Source organism: Eleginops maclovinus, chromosome 20 (assembly GCF_036324505.1).
Source record: "Eleginops maclovinus isolate JMC-PN-2008 ecotype Puerto Natales chromosome 20, JC_Emac_rtc_rv5, whole genome shotgun sequence".
Taxonomy (NCBI): domain Eukaryota; kingdom Metazoa; phylum Chordata; class Actinopteri; order Perciformes; family Eleginopidae; genus Eleginops; species Eleginops maclovinus.
Window position 1 is genome coordinate 18,455,620 of NC_086368.1, and position 24,843 is coordinate 18,480,462.

At 40.1% G+C, this 24,843-nt stretch overlaps 1 protein-coding gene across 1 annotated transcript; it reads right to left on the minus strand.

Moving 5' to 3' along the window:
* Window positions 1-2,737: 2,737 nt before the first annotated feature.
* Window positions 2,738-14,401, minus strand: prdm2b (PR domain containing 2, with ZNF domain b). Its single transcript, XM_063911233.1, has 7 exons — window positions 14,284-14,401; window positions 13,432-13,535; window positions 12,965-13,117; window positions 11,774-11,900; window positions 9,592-9,696; window positions 4,913-9,423; window positions 2,738-4,396 (listed from the first exon to the last, which is right to left on the minus strand). The coding sequence occupies exons 1-7, from the start codon at window positions 14,396-14,398 to the stop codon at window positions 4,379-4,381; spliced, it is 5,133 nt and encodes a 1,710-aa protein (XP_063767303.1). The 5' UTR covers window positions 14,399-14,401; the 3' UTR covers window positions 2,738-4,378.
* Window positions 14,402-24,843: the final 10,442 nt, after the last annotated feature.

A 24,843-nucleotide genomic window follows, 5' to 3' on the forward strand; every position in this document is an offset into this window, starting at 1 on the left:
AGTCACTTTTCAAGAAGTAGAGTTTTTTTCTCAACTTGTAGTAAATAGTATTTGATCCTGCTATTTAACATCTTGAGGTGCATTAGGTTTTCAATAAACAATATCTTGATAATCTCGAAGAAAAAAAAAAGCAATTCGCAATACAGTAATGTTTGTGTGTAACAAATAACATTTACTCAAGTACTGTACTTAAATAAAGAATGTTTGTACTTGTACTGTAATCTAAGATGTTTACATTATGCTACTTTAAACTTTACTTCACTACATTTTGTATACAAATATTTTACTTTTTATTCCACATCATTTTATTTTACAGATTAAGTTACTGGTTACTTTGCAGATTTAGGTTATTAATACAAAATATAAATCAAGACACATGCTTATATTAGTATAGGTTAAGACACCCAGTTGTGTATAAAGTAATTCAAATAAACCGCAACTTTAAGTGAACCAATAAACTGATGCACATAAATGCACCAATAAAATAATTTTAAAATATCTGGTGCCTAAAATGACCATATTGCATAATGCATACTTTTACTTTTGGTAATGAAAGTATTTTTGTGTGATTATACTAATTTACTTTTACAGTACAAGTATAATTACAGTACAATTTTGAATACAGGAATTTTACTTAGGCTACTGAATATTTTTACACTGTAGTATTGCTAATGTTACTTAAGTAAATAGGATTACTTAAAGTTAGAGTACCTTTTCCATCTCTGTTAATGTCAAGTAATGCTGCAAAAAATGTTGTGCATACCAGTCATACTTGAGTGCATTTTCACAAATACATGCTTGTCCTAAACCGTCTGTGAAAGGTAATTGAGCCTCTACTACGCCTTAAATCTGCCTATCTTGGGTGTCGTAGTTTATTTCTTCAAGCCAGGCACAGAGCTGCATGGAATTGCATTTTTATGAATAGGGCTGAAGCCCCGTACACAGCAATCAAGAGAGAGTGCTGTGGTATTTCACCCTGACAGCATGAGTATGGTGCAGCACTCTTCCAAAGGCCCAGCCCTCCACACACAGCTCGACTCCCATAAACTACATCTAGCCATAAACCAAACCATCATGGCACAGAGGCAAATAAACACGTCTCCCCATCCCACTGAATAAAGAAGAATCTGGCCTGTGGATCACATCCAACACAGATATTGCATTTAATTCATAACCCCATCCATCAACATGATAACCTCCTGTGAAGATCCAGGCCACAAGACATCCCATCTCTGAATTTGCTCCCGATGACAGAGGCACATTTCTGTTACACAGCGTCTGTCCGGTGGGCTTTATAGTCCATTAATGTGAGGGGAGTGTGATGGATGGGTCTGGACAAAAATAATCTCAGCAGATGCACATATGCCAGATGAGACCCTGAAAGGTATTCATAGCTACGGATGCAACATCAGGGATTTTGAGATGTTTTGGTTTTCTATCCTTGTTATAACAACACTTGTTATACTAGGTAGTGTTCCAGAAACAACCTGTATATTTATAAATGTATTATTTTGTAAGGGAAAAGATTTATTTTAAAATCTGAAAACTTTACTTTAAGGTTTATTTAATTAAAAACATATACAAAAAAATCTCGAGAAGTGTATTGTAGCCAAGTGTGTAGGAATTCTGGGGTTAAATAATAATTTACTTATGCCATATTTTTATCCAGTATATTTCTTGTGTTTTTAAACCAAAATTGGATGCATGTTTTGCTATGTGGCTTTAAGCTTTGAACTAATTATGTTTTCTGTGGTTCATTTTACTGTGCTTTTCTCTAAATGTTGAACATTTAATCTGCTGCTGCCCTTACCCCAAAATGGGGGCACCTTGATATTGGAAGTAATAAAGGATTGTGTGCACAACACAACACAGTAGTCCTATTGTGATTTATGGGAGGCGAATAAGAACCCAAGATAAAGCAATAAGAACCCAAGTTGAAAAAAGTTGTTTAAGCACTATGATGGGAGAGAGCCAGGTTCATCATTACATAACTCTATAATTTACAGGATGAAATTCACAGTAGCACAATGTTTCGAAGCTGCTCCTTTATATATTTCATATATTTTTTAAAGTTTTAATATCTGTGGATAACAAACTACTCCTGCAGTCTTTGCTGCTTTTTCCCTTTACACAAGTGAAGCTACACAGCAGATGTAAGAATTTAACATACTGCACGACTCGCATATCAACCTTCCTGAATTGTGCACTGCTCCCAAAATAGACACAGATCTTGCAGCAGCTAGCAAGCTGAAGATGGCCATGGCCCCCCCACCAGCAGCTTGCCGACCTGCAGCGTAAAGGCATTGACTTAATTTCAGATTTATGTGTAAGTACTAAGTTAAATCACATGCAAAGGGGAAACAAAGAAACCAAAAGGCTGTAAATTGAGAGGGCAATCAGCAAATGTAATCCGGAAAAACTTTATGACAGCCGCAGAGGCAGCGCCATCTATTATATTAAAATAAAAGACTCGGTGATTAAAATAGCCCTTAGGAGTCGGAGCCAGTTAATCATATTCTGTACAGTAATCCTTGATTTTAACACAACCAGTAAACTATAGTATAATAATGTACACACTATATAAATTCCTTTTACAAAGAGAATACAAATTAAATGAGGGGTATTGAAACTGGATCGATTTTGGAAGACAATTCTTACCCATTACATTTATATCTGCTTGTTTCCATATATTTAGGTATATCGTAACGCTGTAAGCAAAACCAGTGAAACCTTTACACAAATTGAAAAACCTTTTTTATTATATCAATTACAGCAATGTTTTACTTGAGGTCATTCGGGATTTTTTGTCTTTGTTCATCCTTAAATACATAATCTTGATGCTGAAAGGCAAACTTGAAGATTTCTTGTGGAAATATAAATTAGCTTCAAATCATATTGTTCAATTTTTTCCATAACATGCTACAAGCGGTTAAGCACTGGCTGTGTGTTTGCCATCTCTGTGGTACTGAATATGAATATGGAAAAGGGTGAGCAATTGTGGTGACTACAGGAGAATATAAATCAAAATATAAAGCATTTGATTGGTACAGAATTACCAAATAGATAAACTCACATGATTACTTTGCCCTAAAATGAAAAACGGTGACACCTCTCTTGTAAAGTGAAACGACACATGAAACAACTTCTCACACGACCAACGGACAAAACTTAAAAACAAAAACACGGCTGCATTCAACTTATTTGAGGATTTGAGTTATCGTGCATATGGCATACAAAAAGTTGTTCATGTGTCATTTTGTGTAAAATTATTAAAAGGGGGCAAGAACCTTTGAGATGTGATGCTGTTACAGTTGTATTTGAACTCAGATTAATGATTTGAACCAATTTGGTGCAAATTACCAGGGTCTGCAAAGTGCAGCAGACAATAATACATTCCATTATTCACGTTTAAGTAAGCCAATCGTACTGATCCAGCTAGACATTTTGGCAGGTTGTTTTAAAGTGCTGTGAGAAACACTGGGCTCAATGAGTGATATCAAAAAGTTATTTTCAAGAAGGACAGTTAGTTTAAGGAAACTACAACACAATTCCCATAATTTTACAATTGGAATTAACTGCCAACGTCAGATAAACAAGAGTATGAGAAGGCAAGTAAAAACATGAGACAAACTTGAGATTTATCCAAAGGAATAGCTGTCAGGCCACACATCCACCTATAATCATAAACATACTTACCACACACATATACAGTGTTCCTGAGGACCAATTGTTGCAGTGAATAACTGCCATTTCCATTTTTGTTTCCCAAACAAAATATGCCAATAAAGATATATTCTACATTTAATGATTACAGAAATTTAAATCAAAACATACATACTTTGCAAATCATGTATAAACTGAAGTAGGTGCCCATAGGGAGAGACATGGAAATTGGCTTAATCTAGTTTATACTCTATTCTGCACATGCATTAAGAGACTCTGGAAACATCCAAAAATCTAAACAACAAAAAGGGGGAAATACAGAACGAAAGAATAAACAAGTTTCCCCAACCCTAACTGATACATGATTGCCATTTGCAATATATCAGCTTCCCAACATAACGGAGCCCTAATTTTACTGTTTTGGGTCAAGTTATGACACGTATTGTATATATTAACTCATTGTCATTTACAGTTTCTTTTTCCTTTTTTTGCAAGGCTGGCTAAAATCGAGGCTCAGTTCAGTTCAGAAGATCGGTGGAAGATAAAGAGTTCCCTCCTTAAATCCAGCAAAGGCAGTTAAGAGAAGCAGACTTCACTTTCTTTGAGTGAAAAAGCCCACCACAGAGGTCACCTTCAGTGCCGTGATTAGTCCAGAGCTTTGCCTGAGAGGTGAGCACCAGTTACCCGGGAAGAGCTTAAAAAGTGTCCACAGAGCTCACTTCATCAGCACCTCCTGCAACACAAGACAGGAAACAGTTGATCAACAAAGAGCTCTGTACAGACAATCACCGAAAAACTAAAAAGGTTGACACATGGCAAGTACTTATGCTTCCATAATATGTTTATTTATTCAAAACTAAAATGTCAAAGTGGGACGATTACTGCTGGAGAGCAAAAAAAACACTTTGAAAACCGTCTAAAAAAAGGTGTATTTAATACAACGTTTCAGTACGTGACTTTCCTCAGGCATAACCAACGTTTGATTTTCCAATTATGAACCCATGAGGAGCTCCTTTATCCACATGTCCAATATTGTAAAGTTCAGAATCAAGTTTATTGCCAGATACGTTTACACACACAAGGGATTTGATTTGGTGTCTGCGGTGGTGTGAACATAAAAAATAAATAATGAAGAATAACAGAACTTTGACTGAGATATAAAGGAGATTTTGCATTTTAAAAAATGTGGTAGTTATTTTGGTGATGTTTTTTTGCTGTTGATTTTTTGTGTTTTAAATAAATGTCTCACCTGAGTCTCTTTTGGCTCTTGAATTGGTGGCTCTTCTGCTTTCACCTCAGCAGAAGGAGCAGCGTTGACCATCTGTCTCCTGGTGACCGGACCCCCTACTCTCTCCCTCGTTCGAAGGGAGAACCGCTCCTCTTTCTTCGGCTGTGGTGGAGATTTGGCCTCTGTTAATCTCTTGGGTGCTGCCTCTTTGCCCACGCGCTGCATCCTCATGGCCGGCCGTTGTGGCGCTGCTTCGCTGGGAGTGTCCGGGGATGATGGGGTGGGAGGTAGAGACTGAGCTTGACCCTTTTTCGTTTTCTTGCTGGCAGGAACTGGCACTGGGAAGGAGGCAGGCCTTTTTAGTTTTCCCAGCGTTGCAGCAGGTTTTGCCTTGCTTGTCTGAGAGGGTTCAGGGTCTGCTGCAACAGAGCTCCGGGCTCTGGTCTTCCCCAGAGGTTTAGGCTCCAGCTCGGCCTGCGGTATTTCACAGTCTGAAGCTTTCTTTCTAAGATTCATGTTTTTATCAAGCGCAGACACTGGCTCCTTTTTCACCTCAGCGAGACCTTTTTTGCCCCTTTTAACAACGGGCTTCATGGGACAGCTGACTGCCATATGTTTATTGAGACTTGCAGGATAAGTAAACTCCCGACTGCAGTGGGGGCAAACATTAGAGGCCTGCTCCGCTTCGACCTTAACAATAGCCTTCTTTGCAGTAGTGGCAGCTTTGTTTTTCTGTGAAATTGCTTTCTGGACCAGCTGGTTTTTCTTCTTACTGAGCGCACTCATTTTTGTTTTACCGTTATCTTGATTAAAGTTAAGTCTCTTTGGCTGACCCATTCTACGGAAGGGACTCTGGCCTGCGATGGCTGCTGAGGGTGACACGACTCCGTTGGGAGGCTTTACTATTTGCTTGAGGGGAATGGGGTTTTTCTTGGGAGTGTAGCGCTTTTTATCACTAGCAGTGGCACAAGCCAAAATGTGCTTGTGCAGTTCGGGCATGTTGTCAAAGCTGTTGCCACACTTGGTGCAGCGTATGGCAGTGCTGAAGGTTTGTGGTATGTTGTGGGTGGTGAAGTTTGTGGCTGAGGCTACAGAGCCAGCATGGGACCGGCTATGATAAGGAAAGGGTGGTGGTTTATAACTGGGGTAGTGTTGGTTAATGCCAAGGCGAACATCTGGGCCTTTAGGCTTGCCTCCTTCTGAGGCCATGATCTTTATTGTAGTGTACAGCTCCTCATTGGGGTCCTCCGCCCCCTCTTCTGCATGATTCCCATTAACATCGGGCTCTTCTTTTGCTACATCAGCCTCACTGTGTGGAGCAGCTTCAGTGGTTGTCTCTGGTGCTGGTGTTGAGGGACTGCTCTCCTCTTTGGCTCTGGATGGATCTGTGTAGTTCTGTGGCCTTAGCTTGCCACTCTCCACAGTGGTGTGTGTACAGGTCTCGCTGGGATGCAGATCTTTTTGGTGCTGCTCGAGATTACAGAGAAATGCAAACTCCTTGGAACATACCGAGCACACAGAGATCCTGCCCACTCCATGCAGTGTCGAACGGTGAGCCAGCAGGGCTGGGGCGTCTCCAAACAGCTGCACACAGAATTCACACTTAAAGGGCCAATCCGCAGCGTGCTCTATGATATGTCCACTGAGCTCCTTGATGGAGTTGAACGGCTCCTCGCAGACGTTACACACAAAAGTCTTGCAGTATACCGAGTCAACTTCTTCTGATTCCGAGGTTTTATCAGACTTTTTATTGGGAGCGGCAGAGTGAGGAAAAGAGTTCACTTCCTCCTGAGGTGCGTGATTCATAATTGGCAGCTCATCTACGCAGTGCTGAGGCTCTTCTTTTATCTTAATCTGAGGGAAGGCCGTTGAAACCAGTGATGGGGATGGATGGCGTGATACAGGGGGAGGAGATGATGAAGGAGATGTGGATTGTGGAGAAGCAGCAAGAGATTTGTCTGCTACCGAGTCTTGGTTTTGGTTCATTTTGTTATTTAACAGACTGTTGCAAGCTGCAGTCACAGAAACCTCCTCTGTAGTGGGCAGATCTCCTGATGTCGACTCAGGAGGGCTTGATGCCGATGAACCATTGAAAGGCTCTTTAAGTGGAGTGTTTGGGGAGTCCAGTGGCTTAGCGATATGGTTCTCTTCCTCTTCTTTGTTTTCTTCAGCAAACAAATTCTCCTCCGAGTCTGACAGGGGATTGTGTTCAGCTGATCTCGGAGACATTTTCGGGGAGAGGACAGGAAGAGGTCTCGTTGCAGAGGTGTCTAAAGGTTGAGAAAGAGGCGAGCTAGGCATAGCCGGTGGAGAAGGTATGGTAGGCAGTAAAGGGGGAGGCGGAGTAGGAGATGTCATACTGGAGTTGCCAGGGGAAGAGGGGTTCATGGTTACAGGGGTCAAAGAGGGGGGAGAGGGGTGGGCCGTTTCTGACGCAACGGTTGGAGAGCGAGTGGGGAAACAGTTTAAGCTCGGTATGGCTGAGGAGCCCTCCTCTCCTGGCAAAGGCGGACCTAAATACTCATTCATCAGCACTTTTTCAAGCATACTGGTGTTTGGCTTTCTCTTTTTTGTTGGTGGCTGTGGAGCTGGACTCCCCTTAGATTCAAGCTCAGCGTTGCTCTTCCGATGAAAGCTTAAATCCAGAGCTGAATCCCCCAGCACCTTGTTCGAGCTGTCCCTCCTCCGACTGACAGAGTTTGACAGATCCAAGGGCTGCTGATTACAAGAATTTCCACCGCTACCAGATGAGGTTTGGCCGTGCATATCGGTTTCAGTGAGGCTCAGGCTGTCCCCATCTTCCTTGTCCAGTAAGATCCCAGGAGGGGAGGTGCTGCGGCTCTCCACCTTTGGCACCTTCAGGGCAATTGAGCTCACCACCTCGGCTTTACAGCTCTCTGTTTTACATGCAGGACTAAGTTGTGGAGACGAAGGGGGAGAGGATGTTCTTCTTTTAAACCTGCCTGAAGCCCCTGGGAGGGGCGTCACCGACAACGGGGAGGCAAGTCTATGGCTTTCTGTCATCAGGGCGATGGTGGATTTGTGAATGTCTTGTGTCTGAAGGAGCTGTTTGAGCTTAGGTGACAGATACACCGTCTTCTCTCGTTGAAATGCTGATGGATCGGCAGCTTGTTGGAACAGACTACTCACTAATAGGTTAGATGAGGACGATGTAGAGGAGGATGAGGAAGATGAAGAGGCTGTGAAAGTCGTTGATTCGGACTCCACTTTAAGGCTGGGAACAAATGGGGGCGTAGATGTTCTTCTTTTTCCCGCTGGCTGGCCAATGTTGGAGACATGCTTTGCGGCACTCGTTCTCCCCTCTCCCGCCCTTAGAGCCTGGCTGATCTGATCTGGGCTGAGGATGACCGTGTCCAGACCAAACAAGGCTGCAGATCTCGAGTCCACCTCTATCACCTCGCAGGTGCTAACTGAACTGGTGGACACAATCTTGCCGTCAATGTAGAAGTTCAAATTCTCAGATATGTTTTTGGATATGTCAACTGCGTAATCATCCCTGTCTACCTCATCTTCTGTGTCCGCACTGGGCACGTAGACAGGCGGAGGGCTGGTGCTGGGGGACTCATCAGGCTGCTGCTGTTTCTGCACTGAGGCCTCTTGCAGAAGCATGCCTTTCCTGCGAACTCCTTTAGGTAGCAGGTGCCTTTCATGTATTCTGCGTTGATGTCGGCGCATGTTTGTGTGTGTGCCAAATGCTTTATTGCAATACTTGCACGGATGGAGCTCTTTTGACTCCCCATTTTCATCCAATACAAAGGGACGGTCAGCATAAGGCCCTATTTCCTTTCTCTGCATTTCAGCGTTGTGCAGAGGTACCCCAGTAAACTGGGACCCTATGGCTATATAGTGACTTGTTGGACTGGTGCAGTCTGGACTTGAACCATCAGTCTGCATCACAGGACTGAGTAAACTGGCAGTCCCTGCCAGAGAGCCAGGCTTTTTCTTGAGTCCACTCTCATGCCTTCTCTCATGCCGCCGCCGCCCCACCTGTGAGCCAAAGGACTTGCTGCAGTACCGGCACTTGAACATTTGCGTTTGTTGATTAGTGATGGCATGGATGTGTATGTGACGCTCAAGACCCTGTCTGGTGGAGAAGTGACGCTCACAGTGCTGACAGGGATATGACTCACCCTCTAGGTCACCATCAAGGTCGGGATCGATGTCAAGATCTGGCTCTGGTTCTCTAGAATCTAACTTTCCCTGCGAATAATTATGGCTTTCTTCAACACCGGTAAGTAATGAGCCAGGAGGATTATTTTGCATGGAATCCGCCACATGTGAATGCTGAGCAGCTTGCTGCTGTACGTCAACTGATCCCTCAAAATCATCAGCATCCTCCTCCTCTTCTTCCTCCTCCTCCTCCTCTTCTTCCTCCTCCCCATTTCCCCTGTTTGTCATCACTGCTGACATGTCCTCCACCTCCTTATGGTCAATGCTTGCCATCGGATGGGTTTCCTGGGGTTTATGCGAGGGTGCTAAAGTTGATGGCCTCTCGTCATCCTCCTTCAGACCTGTAAACAATTTATCAGCAGTGTCAAGGTATGCTGTTTCATCAAACCATTTTAGGAATGTACGTTTACAGTTAACCATCTTAGAACAATAAGTAACCACCTAAAAGATGTTAAGTGAGAACAGGTGAACAAATGCTCATTTTTTTAAAGAAAAAAAAGTCAACTTACTTTTTTCTCCATCCCACATCTCCTTGACAGATGGGTTGGTGATGTTTGTTTTCTCGTCTCCACCTAAAGCAGCCGGTTTGGCTCTATCCAGCAGCTTTTTTTTGGCTGCAAACAAACACACAAATTGCGTTGTATTAGACTTCGTCAAAAGCAAAGACATGACAAATGTAAACTATCTTAGGTAAATACGGACGTTGTGTGTCTTGACATTTAACGTTGGTTTTGTTCTTCCATATACACGCGATGTGTTCAATTTGTGCTAATGTAAAGGTTGAACTTTGTTCTATTTCATTACAAATGTGACGTTGAGGCATACTTAACGTATTTCAAGAATAAATAATCAATTCATGAATCACGACTACAGAGAGGCACTTTTTTCTAAAAAGAAATAGATGAATAAATAAAGTCCGAAACTCTGAAAATAAACTGGCCCTCACCAGGTAGGATGAGTTACCATGGCTGTCTAACCAGGTTAACCCCCCGCCCCCTTTGTTATATCACAATTCTAACTTAAGGCTTAATAAACTAAGCTAAGCCACCAAACTCACTTTGTGGTGCACTTCTCTGGTTTACAAAGCCCAATTCATACCAGGGAAACACATGCTGCAGGTCAGTCATCTGACCAGCATGGTCACAGGCTTTCTGCTAAATCAAAACTACCGTAACATTTTAAACCGACCTACTATTTAAAGACCCAAGCCTTTAATATAGGCTATAGATAATCAGATGAAGCTAGGATAGGTAGGCTAACTTCATCATAGATATCTGTAAGTACAGCTGATAGTGTCCTTGGTGTGCAGGAAGTTGCATGAAAAGTTCACAAAACACATTGAACAGGCATGTAAATTTAAGATAAAAACTCACAACTTACATTTGGGTTTCAACACTCAGGGGTTACAGGGATACATTTGACTTTCTATGAGCTGGCTGTTGTTTTGAGTATTAAAACTAAACCGAAATGTTGTCTCTAAATAACATTTGCAAGCATCTAGCTGGCGTATACAGTTTCCATGGTATTGTCATATAATATGACCATATTTTGCAACAAATTACACAACACCCCTTATCCCCATGCCAAATATTAAAGACAGAGAGTTAAACCTTGTGCAAAAGCCCAGCAGATACTCAACATATATGACACACTTTGTTTTCTAGTTCATGGTCCTGCATTGAATACCCTACATTATCCCAAACAAGAAAACGCCATGTCCAAAGTTCATTCAGTTTTTTTTTTTATTGTGACATAAAGCAGCCATGTTGACTTTGTCTTACAACTACTTAATTTTATAGAATGCGATTTTCAGTATTCACCAATGTATTAATAACAACATGTACATAAAAGGACGAAACGCTGTTCGAGTGGCGTTTGTTTTGTAAGTGTTGTTTTGACGTCGCAAGTGTTGACGCTATCAAACAAAGCAAACACCGACCTTTTATGAACCATTGTGTTAACTTGTCTTTTCAACATATCGATAAAATGCTCAGTTTTCTTATAATAACTATAATGAACAGTTTGCCATCTGTTCCTTTACACCGGGACATCCGTGTGTGCAGACATTAGCCCTTTAGCCTCATGCTAGCAGGCAACACCAAGTCTGACAACCTCGATGAACTGGTTATTCAGGAGCCAACACGACGGGAGAGGTAATTTTAAACAATCTCCACAACATTTAACAGTTATATTGTAGGTTGTTATCCAATATCTGCGCTTTAATTAGCCTACAGTTGGATAAAGGCAGCAGGCTAGTTAGCTAACCTGCTAGGCCATCATCAAGTACAGAGGCTCGCCGATGGATGGCTTTCATGCTTTAGGAACTCAAGGAAGGTCACATCCTCGACAACGTCAGGACCCAGAGGAGGAGGAAAAGCTGCCGAAAAGTTCCCCAAATGATCGTATTACTGCTAAACTTGGTATTTATTAGACACGAGTTGGCTAATCGGTCGTTATTTAGAGCTCAAATAAGACATAATGTCGGGTATGAAAGTAGACAGAGCCCCACACATCGCGTTAACGTTAGCTACCACTAGCCTTCCTTCATTTGGAGCTAAGCTAGCTCGCCTGTTACAACTTCGACTGGGCTGCAAGGAAATCAATTCATGGCAGAGTTACTGTGGCATGATCAGCACACACATAGGAGGTTAAAGCCGATCTACAACTCGGTTAGAGTAAGTAAGGCCTCACCTCGCTTCGCCCTGGCTGAGTTTTTCCTGCTCAGAATGCTGGCTCTTTCTTCCTCCAGTGCAGCTGTTATCTCGGGGTTGTCTTGCACAGTGTACCACACCAGCAGCTCCTCTCCCGGCCCGATAGGCTGCAACAATGAGAGATGAGGTCGGCCACCAATCACAGCCCGGCTTGCTGAGAGGCAAGGGGGATATTTGGGCCACTGTGCATCTTATCTGTCTAGGGGGTTATGGGGATTTGACAGTGTTTTCACCATAGTCTGCATTATATCTTTTTCTGCTACTGTAGTGTATGTCTAGATTTTAGTCTACTGGTCTTTTATAGAACATTCTAATTCTTCCTAAATTATGAGTATTGTGTATTTTTTGGGATAAATGTATGTTTCTACTGTAGATATTTGCTGTTTATATTTGTTATGTATACTTTATTCCACCTTTTAAATATTTTAATGCTTGAACACATTGCTGCTGTAACAAAATAATTTACCAATTTGGAATGAATAAAGTATCTACCTACTTATCGTAATTCTTTAATGGTGCAAATATTTTTTTGTATGGCACGTTCATTTAAACAGGGATTAGGTAACCTTAACTGCATTAACCACTTTTTAAATTGGCCTGCATTTTATTAGGTGTTAATCTGCATACAAAACATCACAGGTAGTGACAATAACCATCATTAATTTACTTTTAACATACAATTAACTGATAATCAATCATGTTTACTGATTAATAGTAGTTGATCAATCATGAACTATCCAAATAATGTTTATAGATGCTTTACAAACTATTTATCAATTATTTACCAAGGTACTATAAACACAATTGCAACTTTATCATAGCCATCCAAATAATGTTTATACATGGTTTAAAAAACACTTATTAACCACTGAAACATTACTAACCAATTATCTAAGGTTTATATTCACTATTATTATAGTATTACTAATATTTGTATCAGTAAATTAGTAGGGGAGAGAAATGCGTCACGATTTATGAGATGGAAAAAAATGCTTTAAAAGATATGGAGTTAAATAGAAAGTGTACGCATCTTTTTCAAATAACTTAGATTACCATAACAATACCAACCAAGAATACTTTTCCTCCATCCACGTATTCATTATATAATCCCCCATATGCCCCTGGTTTTTGGACCAGTAGGCCGTACAGTATGGATGTCTGTTTCACCCACCCTCAAAACTTTGTAGTAAATGGCTCTGTTGATCTCCAGAGGGAAAAGATTCTGCTCTTCAATGGAACGTGCCCAGTTCACGTATCGCAGCCAGTTCCCCTTCATGGGGTCTGTGGCATCAACACACATCCATCCCCGTGCTGGGAAATACACCTACAGGACACAGATACACAAACAATTGTATATAGCTTTTATACTGTATATAGACCTGGTTAGGAGCAGTCATAGCCATGTAAGAACCAAGGGTTTTCTCAAGTTCCCGTCAAAACATTAGTTCAAACTTGAATTTTTTTAATTAATTTATCATTCAGTTTTTACAGTTGGCAAAATAATATTTAGGTTTAAAAACCATAGGTGCTGTGCTTGGTATAGAATGTAGTTGGGCTCGTTTTAGCTATGCAGTGACTATATACAAAATGAAGGAGGAGAGCTTTTTTGGGAATGAAGCCAACAGAACTGTAACATACCTCCCACATGTATACATTACTGGTCACCTGGGACCTTTTTTTCTTTTCCCCGACAAATGGGCCGAACCTCTTGCCTTTAGGGATAGCCCGAGTGGCCCAGACACCTGAAAATAAGAATAAAGAAAAACATCTTATACTGCTTACGTTTTAGATGTTTATATACAGTAGTTCTAAGTAAAAAAATATGTGGACATTTTAAAGTGATTTAAGACTTGAGAAGAAGGAAGTGGATCTCCAGGATTGGCATAATGCAGTTTATGGCAAATAGAGATTAGAAACTAGGCATCTCAAATGTAAATCTTTACTTTATGTTTGACTTGTTTGTAACTCGGTTACACTTGAAAAGATTATTCAAAAATCCAAGAACTTGAATTTACACAAACTTTCTAATGGTGTTAAAATAATATGTAATGTATGAATATACTATGGCTGTAGCTAAACTAATGTAGGCATGTGTTATTTCTAATTTTTTTGTTTCTTTTTCTTGTTATTTGTTGTATTGACGGTCTAATTTCAATCACTTGCCAAATAGTATTGTTCTTTATTTGTTTATTTTGGATGTGTGGCTATGTCCTTACACTTCCTGGGTGTTTACAAGATTTCAGAGTAATATATCCAAATATGCTCCCTTAAGTGTGTCTGAAAATACTAAAAGCCTTTTGACAGAACTAACTTTCCAAGTGACTTTTGTTTACACAAAATGTTTACAAGTGCATCAGCCTTGACTCTCCAACACAGTCTGGTCTCACTATGGTTCACTCTCGTTTGCTGCTGGAAGTTATTTTCAAAGTTGTACATCATTGAAATGCAAATGCACATCAACATGTTATGACCTTATATTTTTGTACTCACCGACACGGCTTGGATTTATAGCGGAAGGTCCAAGATGCAAGCAGTCAGGTAAACCCTTGCACACATGAGCTGGAATTTCATCAAGAATTTCCACCGTCCCTCCAGTAAAAGCCATGGTCTGCAATACCCACAAGAATGGTATGTTAATACATGCTTTGCATCATAGATGATAATTGGATTATATAGAATGCAAGAAGTAGATATTTTGAGCTGTGAAGGTAGGTTTCCAAAAGACAGTGTGCAGCAACTCGTATCATTATCACATAAACTGTAACAATAGTGTAAAGTTAGTGGTTAAAAGAGCAACAAAGTTGAATTGATGCTATCAAACCTTTTTTATTACAAAGGTTTATTACTGCAACCCTGTGAAGGTATCCCACAAACAGTCAAATACACTGAAAACATAAATCACTAAAACATAAATGACACCATAACAATATCTACTTGTCATATTAGACCTGACCTACTTAAGTTTGTGATGAGAAAGCTGTGCCAGAAAACTATAATGAAAGTTCTGGGAGACTTTTTGGAAACACAGCTTATTGAAGCAGCTACTTTGATAATGGATTCCTCTTTAAAGTCCATTTTTTAAAAAGGCTTAAAATGCATCAAATCAAATGCAGACATGTCCTTCTTTTCTCACATGTCTTCAAAATTCATTTTTTTTCTAGAAAGGACAAAAGATAAGATGAGCTCATCATCTGCTAGAAAGGGCTTAACGTCCTTATATCTCCAATAAGACTGACAGCCGTCTATCTTTTATTTCCTACCTAATGCATGTTGTGTTAATCGCTTTTTAAAGGAATTTAGTTTGAACTCCAAATGATGTTTTTCTTTATTAAAATATATATTATTTGAAACATGTGAAGATAGACATTCAATTTACTCGGCAAGTAAATGGCTACACCACTACCTGATTATCAGAAGATTCAATACATCTTGCTCTACATTTCAATGCTCTTGCTATAATTTAAATACTGATGTTTCAAATGTTTCCGTCATCGGCACCTGCTCTAGTTTAGTTGCTTGCTCTTGATACCTAATGGCAGGAAAGCCATTTGTTCAAGGAGCACAAATGGCCTATGTTTTGAGGAGCTGGGCTCACACATTACACTGAATTCATGAATAAAAACAATATTCCACACACTTAAATAGCTTCCTTTGACTTAAGAGACTCATTTATGACTTACTACTGATGTTAACTCATCTTTAAGAGCCAATGAGGCTGAGTAAACTAAGATAATGAACCTTATTGTCTTAGAGTCGTCCTGCTCTAGCTTATGTAGGCTATGTTATATCCTCTTTAAACAAAGACAATAATGCATAGACTTTTTACTGACCAGTGTATTTAAGTTCATCTCTCTACAATCCACTGTTCCTGGAGTTAAGATCAGACATTTTTTAAATCCCTCCAAGCTAAAGTTCAAGGAACAAATTGAAAGATTTCGGCGTGGGTGTGTGCGCGTAAAGCAGATTTTAAAGCGTTTTTATCTCGGTGCATCAGAAAAAGTTGAATAAAGAACAAAAATGACTGGGTTTGTAAACCGTGCAGCGCCTGAAGGATGCAGCTCATTGTTACCCTTGTAGGCTCCCCTCTCTTTCTCCTTCCCGATGCTGGCTGGAGTACGGACTTTTTTCTCCCTAAATGTTGCCTGTCGCAGGGTGTTTTGGGGTTTAGACTGCTCACACGCACACTTACCTGCTTTAAGTAACCGGAGGCTTGTGATTTTTGTGGTCTACCTGCTTTCAATCTGCTGAAAATGGCGGATGGAGGCATGAGTCGAAAGCATCTTCTGTAACTCGGATCGTGGTGTGGTTGGGGAGAGGCAGCCTGTCAGAGCCGAGCAGCTCTCACAGCGATGGGGCAACAATGTTCAGCGAGCAGAGGGTTGTTAGACGACAAGGCTCCCTGGTGTCCTCTCCAGCAGGCAGTGGCTCCAGCCCTGTCCACAATGCAGCCTGAACATGAAACCATGCCAATTAAGTACCTTGCTTAGATTCATCTGTGAGCATAATGGGCCTGTGGGCCGCTGCCATCTGTGCATCTAGCTAAGAAGAAGTCAATAAAAGCAAGCAAATGAAGGCTGGAAGGTGTTATTCGGTTCTAAGCTTTAATAAATATTTTTTAAACTAAGTACTTTACCCCTAGCTATGTGTTGCTGCACTTTTATTTATGGGTGAATTATTTTCCATCACATTTTTTGTATCTTCTCTAACAACTCTTAACTAAAATATACTAAGAGTAAGATCATTTATTAATAAATTAATCCACTAAATAAATTAGTGGATCCTCTGAAAATATGCTGCATAAACACTGTTTTGGTATGATTCAATTCAATATAATTGGACTTCCATTTATCTTATTGTTTTATTAAATATGCCCTTTGTTTTTAATTGCTGATTTTAAGGGTACATGTATTAAAACAAACAATATGAAAATTAAAACGCTTTGGTACAGTCAGTTGAAGTGAAAAAATACATGACGCACTCAATTTTAAGAGTGGGATAAGACAAAACATGCATCTACACATAAGTCCTGCAATACATTCTCACCTCAGATTTTGAATAGTGATGTATCTGTATTGACATTTTTAGATGATGTAGTTTGAGGTGCTGTTGAGCTGTACCTGTGTCATAAAGAGAGGTTTTTCTATTATTTAGCCCACACTGATTGATTTAAATTTGATAATGCATTCAGTTTTGGTTATGTGTACTTTGTCTAGCCTTCAGATGACATTAAGGTCAAGAACATTTTTATTATGGCTATATTCTTATAGCTTGGAGAAAGATCGGTTCCTTTTAGAGGAAACACTGATGGTTACCAAATGTTTATCACATTTACTCCAGATGTCTTTTGTTTCTTTCCCCTTTCTTTCTTTTCTTTACACTTTCTTGAGTTGTGATGTTCTGGTAACAGCATAGTTTTGGTTGATCAAATACATACAAAACAAATTAAAGTCCCCCAGTGACGTTAAAGATATGATGTAGCTGCATGATACATACAGCAACAGTTTTAAACCTTTGATGGTATGAAATATATAATCTGTTCCTGGTATATGTCCTCATATTGTCCAACATAGCCTCAAAACAGAAACAAAACTAGAGATCATTCTAGTTGCTTTTGTTACGTGGACAATAAAAGCAGTTCAAACAAAACAAAAGTACAAGCATGTATATGACCTCAGTTGATACCTGAATAATCTTCAACAGCATTCTGTTCGTGTTTGGACATGTTGTAACTTCAGTGGTCACATTGTGTCTCAGAGGTTCATGCTGGGTAATCGTGACTGCTCTCACTACAGGTGATTGCTGTGGCCACTAGAGGCTGCTGTGCAACCACAAACAGGCTGTGTGTTCTTCTGATGGAAGTCTGTGTCCCTGAGTCGGTCAACTAGTCAGAACAGGACTGATACAAAAATATTGTATCTGTCAGCAGATTTACCACCAACAGTTCTGAGTTTTAACAATACATGTTTGATTGTTCACTTTCTGTCTATTGGTTGTGTGTTCTGAAAGAACATGCAATTATGTGCAGAAAAATATTACACAATTCCTCCTGTTACGAAATCATCTGTGTAACTACTTCTTAAGGCGTGATCTCTTGCCACATTACTTACTCTGCAAGACTACCAGAGGGTACTCAGGGTTTATACATAACATCTCATTATTTTATTTGTTCCAATATATCCTAGAAATGTTATCTTCCTGCAGATCTTTCGTTTTCTTCACCTGCTCTTCAGTGTCCATAACCTCATGCTTAAAAAAATTCTCTAACAGATGTGCTGACCCCCTTTTTCACAAGCTTTCACCTTTATTGCTCAAACAATGTCAGATTCCTCCACCCCTGCTCCACCTTGACCTTCACATGTCCATCAGGCTGACAGCTGCCTCAGGTCCTCCTCAATCCTGTAACTCCCTGTAGTCTCCCCTTTGAAGATTCCCATCAACTACTAGTGTTCCTTTTTCTAGTCTGTCTTGAGGAAATATTCAGAAACCTGACTTTAACTCAAACTAATATTATCCTTTAAATAAAGTGGATATCTTGTTTTGGTAAGCTACTAAATCACTTGCTTTTTATAACATGAAAGAGAGGGAGACCTTTCCAATATTGTAATAATCTAACTCTGATGTGCAGGACTCATATTGGCTTCTAATAAATATTTGTTTTCATAAACTTTCATTCTGTTTTCAGCAAGACTTGTATATATACAATAACTTCAATAATGAATGTGGATAAACTTGTTTTATTCAATATTTGTTGCTTTATTGCATGATGATCTAAAACGAGACCAAGAGTATCAAAGGTACATCAAATTCCTCATTAATGTTCAATATTTAAATTAAGTCTTTGAGCACTAAAGAACAAAAGAGATAATCTGGCGTTCATGACAAGGATATTTCAATCAGATTTTCACAGAGAATCATGTATGTACGCAAAAATATAAAACAAATAATAATAATTTAGGGCTATTCTTGTCTACTCAAAAAGCGAGTATTTGTATAATGTACACATAGCAAATATTTCAGATGTTAAATATTCATTTTGCTTTACTTTCATACTATATTTTAAAATGAAAAGATTAAAAGTGGACAAGAATGACAGCGGCATAGTATACGGGTGCAGTTTTAATACAGGACATAGCTTGAAAGGTTTCATTTGGAACACCATGTACCCCTCACCATCCTAAATATATTTACTGTGTGCAGGGACATATAGCTGGAGCTGCAGCATGCCAACGTGTGATAGATATCATGCTGCTTGACAGCACAGGAAAAGTGATAGGCCTTCTTGGCTCTTCAACAGCATGAAGGAGCATGTGGTGACTGAGCCATAGGGTCAGTGGAAATGTACTTCTTGTATGTGAAGGACATTTTGTAAATAAATGCTCAATAGCGTTTGATTAAACAACTAAAATATTGACTATAAACACTGACTAAAAAGCTCAACAAGTAAAGTTACAAGTGCATTACAGTTTTCATCATCCATAAAATGTTCAAAATAACAACTTGACCTCTCAACTCACTTACACACCTCATGTTATCACATCTTAATTTGATAATAATCTACAAAGAACAACCATTTAGTTCACAATAGGGCAAGACACAGTTCTATGATCCTCGTACTTGACTTGAGTATTTCCATTTTGCTACAAAACTGTGGCTGAATGTTGTAACAGGTCTTTCTCTGGTAGAGTATTATAATATTGAAGTAATAGTTTTTCAGTAGACGATCTTGATACCAGTTCCTCTACTAGTTTCCATTTTTATAGTAGCTCTCTGGCTGTCCAGACCTTGTAGAAACTGGAGACTTTCTTACGCAAAGATCCAATGAAGAGAAACATGTTCAGCTCAGTGCTTCCGTTTCTCCATATATTATCAAACAGCTTCTTTCATCTGTTAATAATAGCTTCACTCATGTGTCCTAAAAACGGGAAGAGTTGTAGAGTTGTTGAACAAGCTATTACAAGTGAATACCAATTATTTAACATGTACTGAGGCTAATTTAACATGGACATTGACTGATATGCTCACCTGCACTCAGCGCAGTTTCTTGTATATAGTCATCCCAAGGAACCCAGAAATAATAATAGACATCAGTGTGAAGAACGCTGCACCAAGCACCGCACCTCTGTTCAGCAGAACTAGGAGACCAAAACTTTCATTAGTGAAATCAACAATTTCATTAATGTCATACAGTGATATTTTACATTTCTAACTTTTGAACAAAGAGACATTCATTAACACATCAACTAACTCAGTGTTGGGGTCTTACCAACAGGTTCTTCTTCTTTCAATATAGCTGCAGCTTTAAAATCTTCTCTGCGTGCCTTCATGCTGGTGCCATTTAATGGGACTTCCTCACTTGGATATGTCTCTATGGTTTCATTATCAGATGGGGTCTCAACAACAATTATCTCTGCATCGCCATCATCTGCTGTGTCCTGCTCCAGGTCGGTTCCAGGACCTGATTGGACAACTTCTTCTTCTTCTTCTTCTTCTTCTGTGTTGTCATCTGAAGTTTCCTCTTCTAGATCTTCCACAGGGACGATAAGGAGTGGGTCTTCTGGAGATGGTTCCTTGCTAGTGGGCTCAACAAGAACATCAACAGTAGGTGTTTCTAGGGCTGGTTCGGTTTCCTCCACAGCAGCTTCCTCGTGAATTTCCTCTTCTGGGTCAAGTACAACAGATTCCTGTTCTTCTGGAGCAGCAGGAAGAGATTCTTCACTAGTAGCAGGCTCTTCTACGGTATCTTCTTCTGGGACTATTGTGTCAGGCACCCCTGCATCTTCTTCTTCTTCTTCTGTATAATCCTCTAATGCTTCATCTTCTGTATTTTCCTCTGGAGCTTCTTCTTCTTCTTCTACTTCTTCTGGTTTTTCTGGGGAAACTATGGGGATTGACTCTTCTAGTACCTCTTCTTCCAGTTCCTGCTCCTCTTCAGCAGGATCTAAAAGAATATCTACAACTGGATCTTCTGGTCCTGTTTCCTCTGCAGCACGTTCCACTTCCTCTTCAGTCTCAAGATCTACAGGAATGAGGGCAACAGATTCCTCTTCTTCTGGAGCAGGGTCCTCTTCTGTATTTTCTTCTGGGACTACAGGAACAGGCAGCCCTGGATCTTCTTCTTCTTCTTCCTCTTCTGTGTATTCCTCTGGAACTGCTTCTTCTTCTGTATATTCCTCTGGATGTTCTTCTTCCTCTTCTGTGTATTCCTCTGGAGCTGCTTCTTCTTCTGTATATTCCTCTGGATGTTCTTCTTCCTCTTCTGTGTATTCCTCTGGAGCTGCTTCTTCTTCTGTATATTCCTCTGGATCTTCTTCTTCTTCCTCTGGGGAAACTTCAGGGATTGATTCTTCTATAACCTCTTCTTCCAGCTCTGGCTCCTCTTCAGGATCCAAATAATCAATGACTGGATCTTCTGGGCCTGGCTCCTGTTGTCCTGTTTCCTCTTCAGCAAGTTCCTCTTCCTCTTCTGGAATGAGGGCAACGGTTTCCTCTTCTTCTAATGCACCAGTAAGTGTTTCTTCATTTGCATCAGGGTCTACTTCAGAAATGTTTTCAAGGACTACTGGGACAACTGGTCTGTGTTCTTCGACATGTTCTTTTTCTGTTTCTAAAGAAATCATAGCAACAGTTTCCTCTTCTTCAATGGGTTCCAGAGGAACAATAACAACATACTCCTCTGGGGCTGACTCTTGTGGTGTTATTTCCTCTGCTGCAGGTTCAGCTTGAGTTTCTTCTTCTGTTTCAAGCTCCACAGGAACGAGAGCAACTGCTTCCTCTTCTTCTAACGTACTGGGAAGACTTTCTTCGTTGGTAGCAGGGTCCACTTCAGCAATGTCTTCAGAGACTACTGGGGCAACTGCTTCGTCTTGTTCTGCATGTTTCTCTTCTATTTCTAAAGAAATGACAGAGACAGTTTCTTCTTGTTCAGTGTGTTCCACCGGAACAATGACAACAGGTTCTTTTGGAGCTGACTCTTGTGGTGCTGTGTCCTCTGCAGCAGGTTCCACTTCCTCTTCAGTCTCAGGCTCTACAGGAATGAGAGCAACTGCTTCATTTTCTTCTGATGTACTAGAAAGAGGTTCTTTGTTTGTAGCAGGGTCCACCTCTTCCAGGACTACTGGGGAAAAGGATTCTTCTTCTGTTTCCAAAGAAATCATAGCGCCTGTTTCATCTTCTTCAGGCTCCTGTACAGCGGTCTCCACAGGACCAATAATAGGAGGTTCTTCTCCGGCTGACTCCTCTGTCTCCACGGGTTCTGCAGGGACAAGGACAACAGAGTTTTCTTCTTCAGGTGTCACAGGAAGAGCATCAGGCTCTTCTTCAGTATTGTCATCAGGGACTACAAGTACAGGCTCTTCTGCAGCAGCTTCTTCCTCTGCATTTTCCTCTGTAGCTTCAGCTTCTGAAGCCCCTTCATGAACAATGGGGAATGGTGCTGCTGGAAGTGGATCCTCCAGATCATGCTGTTCCGGGGATGCATCTTCCACAACAGCAGCAGTTTCTTCTTCAACATTTTCCACTGGAGCTTTATCTTCTGAAGCTTTGGAAGAAATTACCATGATTGGAACTTCTGGAGCTGGATCCTCAACAACAGCTGGGGGCTCATCTGGAGAGGCCTCTGCTAAGCCAGCTCCTTCAGGGATTGTTTTCTCTTCTTGTGGAGCTTTAGCCAAAGGTTCCTGAGATTTATCGGAGTCCTGAGAGACCTGATCTTTTATGAAAATTGGCTCTGGCTCTTTTGCAATAACTGGAATGTCTTCTTGAACGGGTAAAACCTCAAGAGCTGGAGATGCTTCCTTTACAGCAACTGGAATGACTTTCTTCTGCACTGTTTTTCTCAGCACTTTTAAGCGAGTCGGGGATTTTTTCTCTGGTCCTGGTCCAGGCTGACCATCTTTGGCAGCTGAAATAAACAATAGAGACTCAGATACAGCTTTAGCTTTCCCCCCACTGCACCACTCATCTGATTATACCCCAAAGGACCCTCATTAACCTTAAATATATACTAAGGACTCAGCTTTACTGTATTGTATGCCCACTTAATCAGTGTACCCCATATAGCGTGTTTGAGTTGACAAGTTAACTTATGGATGTTTTTATACATAACAGTATTAGATCCAAGCTTACTTTTATATTGCTGAACAGGCCTAAACCTGACGATTCACTGAGCTCATTTTGATACCATACCGTAGTAGTTGGACATAACACATGTAGAGGTTTTCCACAAAGTAAACCTTACATTACACTATACTGACGCTCTGAAGGATGACTGATTATGTAACAGTTCAAAACATCTCCAGGGACCTGATACAACATGGAGGGTATGTAGTGATCCAAGTTTAGTTTAAATGTGTCACCGGGTAGCATGCTTACAGGAGCAGGTGTTTCATTATGAACGCAATTAGACTATTTTGAGGAGTTTGGTTGTAATTACATCTATGCAGTAAGGCACAGGAGTTTTATTGTCAATTTACCCAGGTGACTGAGGTTCCTTTCCTGACTGAATGTATACTTTTATAAAATTATGAATAGCTAGAAAACACTAAAAGCCACATATATGCTTTCCTATCCTAAATTCTGCTGACTCATAGTCTACCCATGATAAAACAGCAAACACAGATTCACCTTATCCAACACACTACATGCACTCACTTCTCTTACATCTTTTTGAATTAAGTTGTATTCAGACATGCATGTTATCATGAATGATCTAAATTAATAACTGTAACTGAAGCAATTAGTTGAATTATATAGTTGAAATCCAATAATAAGTTACTTTTACTGAGTCTGCAATAATATGTGTAACATTAAGATATTAATTCACACACACTGGACTGATATTATAACATTTTGTATGGACAATGTGTTGATTAATTTAAAGAACTCCTCCGTTTTTAACAGAGGGGAAGCTGTCTAATCATTTTTTACATCATTGATCTTAAGCGATTTCTTTTCTAATAATTCGGACATGTCACAGAGTTTAGAGGAAAAGCTTGGCTTACGTATCGGTGCTAATGAGCATAGCTGAAGAGTTAGGAGCAGGGTCAGCAGGAGCAGAGAGGAAGCTTTGAACATGATGTCCGTCTTGTCACAGTCCATTCATTAGAGTCAAACAACTTCCACTAACTCCCACACAGCAGTCTGACCGGTGCCCCCACTGAGAGGGAATATCCTGCAGGGGGTTAGCATACGTGTTGAGTGTCAGTGTGGACACACGTTGTGAAATGACACGCCATATGGTAATTTGGGGAGGGTGCTTTGAGGGTGGGCATGCAAGAGTTATGATCACATGGACTTGTTCTACCAGCCTACACCAGCTGTTATCCCCGATCAAAAGTTCAAAATGTTAAAAAAGCCCATAAAAAGATATATGAAACTACCCTATGATTTAGAACAAGATTTAAATAATAGTTTGATATTAAGATATTTGCTTTGTGAACTTTCACAAAATAAAAAAAATAAGCACTCATAGTACATGACGTATTATTTGGTACAGTTATTCCGCACATCCACTGGAATGAAGCTCGTAATAGTTATCATCTCTACAGTGGTTGTACTCACGTACTGAGATAATGAAAGAACGGTACGAAGTTTCTAGGCATTGTTTATCTTTTATTATAGGTAATAATATTTGCTGCTTAGCAACGGTCCAGCTTTGACCTGATGAGTATCATTGTTATAATGAACACTGTACCTCAGTAGAAAAACAGACACGAAAAAATGGATTTAGTTTTTTAAAGCAAAAAAGGATAAAAAAAAAATCAATAATATGGTCTCAAGTGGCATAAAAAACGTTGCTTTTAATCTTAACAAATACTTGAAAATGTACGCATGTATGAACATATTTATTAGTTTGTCCATCTTTATAAAGTTGTATAAGCATATAATGCTGTAGCATAGGGAGTGAACTTTTTTCCTTTCGAGTGTAACTTTTTTACGATTTATTTTCCTTTCCTCAAATCTGCCTATGATGTGAGACTGAAACATCATCCCGCCAGGTTTTACTGGCAGCAGTCTTCAGGAACAAAGCTCAAACAGCACATTATTCCACAG

Coding starts and splice junctions, on each gene's coding strand:
- prdm2b (XM_063911233.1), bottom strand. CDS start 14,398: ATGGCTTTTACTGGAGGGACGGTGGAAATTCTTGATGAAATTCCAGCT. Junction 13,536..14,283: donor TATAAATCCAAGCCGTGTCG/GTGAGTACAAAA, acceptor TCTTATTTTCAG/GTGTCTGGGCCACTCGGGCT. Junction 9,697..11,773: donor CTCAGCCAGGGCGAAGCGAG/GTGAGGCCTTAC, acceptor GTTTGTTTGCAG/CCAAAAAAAAGCTGCTGGAT.